This window comes from Tachypleus tridentatus, chromosome 3 (genome assembly GCF_004210375.1).
Source record: "Tachypleus tridentatus isolate NWPU-2018 chromosome 3, ASM421037v1, whole genome shotgun sequence".
NCBI lineage: Eukaryota > Metazoa > Arthropoda > Merostomata > Xiphosura > Limulidae > Tachypleus > Tachypleus tridentatus.
In genome coordinates, this window is record NC_134827.1 from 40,893,303 (window position 1) to 40,899,527 (window position 6,225).

Genomic DNA, 6,225 nt, shown 5'->3' on the forward strand with positions numbered 1-6,225 from the left:
TATATTGTATAAGGAAACAACAACAATATTTGAGAGTTATTTGTTTGTGTTTTTTTAATTTTGCTGCCTAAAGCTACACGAGCGTCATCTGCAACTAGCTGTCCCTAATTTTGCAGTGTAAGACTAGAGGGAGGGCTGCTAGTCATCACCACCCACCGCCAACTCTTGGGCTACGCTTTTACCAACGAATAGTGGGATTGACCGAAACATTATAACGCTCCCACGACTGAAAGGGCGAACATGTTTGGTGCTAAGTGGATTCAAACCCGCGACACTCAAATTACGAGTCGCGCACCTTAACCCACCTGGCCATGCCGGGCTATTGTTTTAGTATGCCACATATATTAAGTAGCACACCCGCATACCTTGAAGAACATAAATGTTAATCAGAAACATGTTTTCTTTTCTCACAACATAATAATTAACATACTTGTTCCTGTGATTCTTCCTCTAAGATTAGTTTCGCCTCCAGACTTTGGCGAGTTTCTAAAAAGGCCTGTCTTAGTTGTCTTTCAGCGTAGTAGAAAGATATGACACCAAGAATATTAACACAGAAGAACAGGAGAATATTGGCACCTATCTAAAATAAAGCGTTCAAAATGTTAGCATAAAAAAATACTCAGTTACGTATATAAACTTTAACGATCACTGCGATTCGATAGAATGCATTTCCAATACAAATGCAGGACTAAATGTGAGTAACAAAATTAAATATATGAAACTAAAGGTAACATTACCTGAAAAGACTCTTTAACAATGGGAATCACTTGTATTACTTTGTTTGAAGTTCTTTAAAATATGTTAATGATTTTAAAAGCTGGAATGAAACAGAAATAACGAAAGTACAAAAGTATAGATAGTTAACTACGATAAAATTCCACTTTGTGACAGAAATAACGACAGTACAAGAGTATAGATAGTTAACTACTACAGAATTCCACTTTGTAACAGAAATAACGAAAGTACAAGAGTATAGATAGTTAACTACTACAGAAGTACACTTTGTAACAGAAATAACGAAAGTACAAGAGTATAGATAGTTAACTACGACAGAATTACACTTTGTAACAGAAATAACGAAAGTACAAGAGTATAGATAGTTAACTACGACAGAATTCTACTTTGTAACAGAAATAAAGAAAGTACAAAAGTATAGATAGTTAACTACGACAGAATTCCATTTTGTAACAGAAATAACGAAAGTACAAGAGTATAGATAGTTAACTACGACAGAATTCTACTTTGTAACAGAAATAACGAAAGTACAAGAGTATAGATAGTTAACTACGACAGAATTCCACTTTGTAACAGAAATAACGAAAGTACAAGAGTATAGATAGTTAACTACGACAGAATTCCACTTTGTAACAGAAATAATTAAAGTACAAGAGTATAGATAGTTAACTACGACAGAATTCCACTTTGTAACAGAAATAACGAAAGTACAAGAGTATAGATAGTTAACTACGACAGAATTCCACTTTGTAACAGAAATAATTAAAGTACAAGAGTATAGACAGTTAACTACGACAGAATGCCACTTTGTAACAGAAATAACGAAAGTACAAAAGTATAGATAGTTAACTACGACAGAATTCCACTTTGTAACAGAAATAACGAAAGTACAAGAGTATAGATAGTTAACTACGACAGAATTCCACTTTGTAACAGAAATAACGAAAGTACAAAAGTATAGATATTTAACTACGACAGAATTCCACTTTGTAACAGAAATAACGAAAGTACAAGAGTATAGATAGTTAACTACGACAGAATTCCACTTTGTAACAGAAATAACGAAAGTACAAAAGTATAGATAGTTAACTACGACAGAATTCCACTTTGTAACAGAAATAACGAAAGTACAAGAGTATAGATAGTTAACTACGACAGAATTCTACTTTGTAACAGAAATAACGAAAGTACAAGAGTATAGATAGTTAACTACTACAGAATTCCACTTTGTAACAGAAATAACGAAAGTACAAAAGTATAGATAGTTAACTATGACAGAATTCCACTTTGTAACAGAAATAACGAAAGTACAAAAGTATAGATAGTTAACTACGACAGAATTCCACTTTGTAACAGAAATAACGAAAGTACAAGAGTATAGATAGTTAACTACGACAGAATTCTACTTTGTAACAGAAATAACGAAAGTAAAAGAGTATAGATAGTTAACTACTACAGAATTACACTTTGTAACAGAAATAACGAAAGTACAAGAGTATAGATAGTTAACTACGACAGAATTACACTTTGTAACAGAAATAACGAAAGTACAAGAATATAGATAGTTAACTACGACAGAATTACACTTTGTAACAGAAATAACTAAAGTACAAAAGTATAGATAGTTAACTACGACAGAATTACACTTTGTAACAGAAATAAAGAAAGTACAAAAGTATAGATAGTTAACTACGACAGAATTACACTTTGTAACAGAAATAACTAAAGTACAAAAGTATAGATAGTTAACTACGACAGAATTACACTTTGTAACAGAAATAAAGAAAGTACAAAAGTATAGATATTTAACTACGACAGAATTCCACTTTGTAACAGAAATAACGAAAGTACAAGAATATAGATAGTTAACTACGACAGAATTCTACTTTGTAACAGAAATAACGAAAGTACAAAAGTATAGATAGTTAACTACGACAGAATTCCACTTTGTAACAGAAATAACGAAAGTACAAGAGTATAGATAGTTAACTACGACAGAATTCCACTTTGTAACAGAAATAATTAAAGTACAAAAAGTATAGATAGTTAACTACGACAGAATTCCACTTTGTAACAGAAATAACGAAAGTACAAGAGTATAGATAGTTAACTACTACAGAATTCCACTTTGTAACAGAAATAACGAAAGTACAAAAGTATAGATAGTTAACTACGACAGAATTCCACTTTGTAACAGAAATAACGAAAGTACAAAAGTATAGATAGTTAACTACGACAGAATTCCACTTTGTAACAGAAATAACGAAAGTACAAGAGTATAGATAGTTAACTACGACAGAATTCTACTTTGTAACAGAAATAACGAAAGTACAAGAGAATAGATAGTTAACTACGACAGAATTACACTTTGTAACAGAAATAAAGAAAGTACAAAAGTATAGATAGTTAACTACGACAGAATTACACTTTGTAACAAAAATAACGAAAGTACAAAAGTATAGATAGTTAACTACGACAGAATTCCACTTTGTAACAGAAATAACGAAAGTACAAGAGTATAGATAGTTAACTACGACAGAATTCCACTTTGTAACAGAAATAACGAAAGTACAAGAGTATAGATAGTTAACTACGACAGAATTCCACTTTGTAACAGAAATAATTAAAGTACAAAAGTATAGACAGTTAACTACGACAGAATTCCATTTTGTAACAGAAATAACGAAAGTGCAAAAGTATAGATATTTAACTACGACAGAATTCCACTTTGTAACAGAAATAATTAAAGTACAAAAGTATAGATAGTTAACTACGACAGAATTCCACTTTGTAACAGAAATAACGAAAGTACAAGAGTATAGATAGTTAACTACGACAGAATTACACTTTGTAACAGAAATAACGAAAGTACAAGAGTATAGATAGTTAACTACTACAGAATTCCACTTTGTAACAGAAATAACGAAAGTACAAAAGTATAGATAGTTAACTACGACAGAATTCCACTTTGTAACAGAAATAACGAAAGTACAAAAGTATAGATAGTTAACTACGACAGAATTACACTTTGTAACAGAAATAACGAAAGTACAAAAGTATAGATAGTTAACTACGACAGAATTACATTTTGTAACAGAAATAACGAAAGTACAAGAGTATAGATAGTTAACTACGACAGAATTACACTTTGTAACAGAAATAACGAAAGTACAAGAGTATAGATAGTTAACTACGACAGAATTCCACTTTGTAACAGAAATAACGAAAGTACAAGAGTATAGATAGTTAACTACGACAGAATTCTACTTTGTAACAGAAATAACGAAAGTACAAAAGTATAGATAGTTAACTACGACAGAATTCCACTTTGTAACAGAAATAACGAAAGTTCAAGAGTATAGATAGTTAACTACGACAGAATTCTACTTTGTAACAGAAATAACGAAAGTACAAGAGTATAGATAGTTAACTACGACAGAATTACACTTTGTAACAGAAATAACGAAAGTACAAGAGTATAGATAGTTAACTACGACAGAATTCTACTTTGTAACAGAAATAACGAAAGTACAAGAGTATAGATAGTTAACTACGACAGAATTCCACTTTGTAACAGAAATAACGAAAGTACAAGAGTATAGATAGTTAACTACGACAAAATTCCACTTTGTAACAGAAATAATTAAAGTACAAGAGTATAGACAGTTAACTACGACAGAATTCCACTTTGTAACAGAAATAACGAAAGTACAAGAGTATAGATAGTTAACTACGACAGAATTCCACTTTGTAACAGAAATAACGAAAGTACAAGAGTATAGATAGTTAACTACGACAGAATTCTACAAAAGTTTGTAACTTTGAAATAACGAAAGTACAAAAGTATAGATAGTTAACTACGACAGAATTCCACAGAAATAACGAAAAGTACAAAGTATAGATAGTTAACTACGACAGAATTAACTTTGTAACAGAAATAACGAAAGTACAAGAGTATAGATAGTTAACTACGACAGAATTCACACTTTGTAACAGAAATAACGAAAGTACAAGAGTATAGATAGTTAACTACGACAGAATTCCACTTTGTAAAACAGAAATAACGAAAGTACAAGAGTATAGATAGTTAACTACGACAGAATTTACACTTTGTAACAGAAATAACGAAAGTACAAGAGTATAGATAGTTAACTACGACAGAATTCCACTTTGTAACAGAAATAACGAAAGTACAAGAGTATAGATAGTTAACTACGACAGAATTCCACTTTGTAACAGAAATAACGAAAGTACAAGAGTATAGATAGTTAACTACGACAGAATTCTAACTTTGTAACAGAAATAACGAAAGTACAAAAGAGTATAGATAGTTAACTACGACAGAATTCCACTTTGTAACAGAAATAACGAAAGTACAAGAGTATAGATAGTTAACTACGACAGAATTCCACTTTGTAACAGAAATAACGAAAGTACAAGAGTATAGATAGTTAACTACGACAGAATTCCATTTTGTAACAGAAATAACGAAAACGAAAGTACAAAAGTATAGATATTTAACTACGACAGAATTCCACTTTGTAACAGAAATAACGAAAGTACAAGAGTATAGATAGTTAACTACGACAGAATTCCACTTTGTAACAGAAATAACGAAAGTACAAGAGTATAGATAGTTAACTACGACAGAATTCCACTTTGTAACAGAAATAACGAAAGTACAAAAGTATAGATAGTTAACTACGACAGAATTCCACTTTGTAACAGAAATAACGAAAGTACAAAAGTATAGATAGTTAACTACGACAGAATTACGACATTCCACTTTGTAACAGAAATAACGAAAGTACAAGAGTATAGATAGTTAACTACGACAGAATTCCACTTTGTAACAGAAATAACGAAAGTACAAGAGTATAGATAGTTAACTACGACAGAATTCTACTTTGTAACAGAAATAACGAAAGTACAAGAGTATAGATAGTTAACTACTACAGAATTACACTTTGTAACAGAAATAACGAAAGTACAAAAGTATAGATAGTTAACTACGACAGAATTCCACTTTGTAACAGAAATAACGAAAGTACAAAAGTATAGATAGTTAACTACGACAGAATTACACTTTGTAACAGAAATAACGAAAGTACAAGAGTATAGATAGTTAACTACGACAGAATTACACTTTGTAACAGAAATAACGAAAGTACAAGAGTATAGATAGTTAACTACGACAGAATTACACTTTGTAACAGAAATAACGAAAGTACAAGAGTATAGATAGTTAACTACGACAGAATTACACTTTGTAACAGAAATAACGAAAGTACAAGAGTATAGATAGTTAACTACGACAGAATTACACTTTGTAACAGAAATAACGAAAGTACAAAAGTATAGATAGTTAACTACGACAGAATTACACTTTGTAACAGAAATAAAGAAAGTACAAAAGTATAGATATTTAACTACGACAGAATTACACTTTGTAACAGAAATAACTAAAGTACAAAAGTATAGATAGTTAAC

The 6,225-nt window shown here is 30.6% G+C and overlaps 1 protein-coding gene across 1 annotated transcript in view; it reads right to left on the reverse strand.

Annotated features, from left to right (window-relative positions):
• The window catches only part of LOC143245812 (adenylate cyclase type 3-like), a 131,119-nt gene that overhangs the window by 121,877 nt on the left and 3,017 nt on the right, over positions 1-6,225 (reverse strand). Inside the window, exon 2 of the mRNA XM_076492065.1 lies at positions 431-580. Within this exon, the coding sequence (XP_076348180.1) occupies positions 431-580 (150 nt within the window). The remainder of the gene's footprint in view (positions 1-430; positions 581-6,225) is intronic.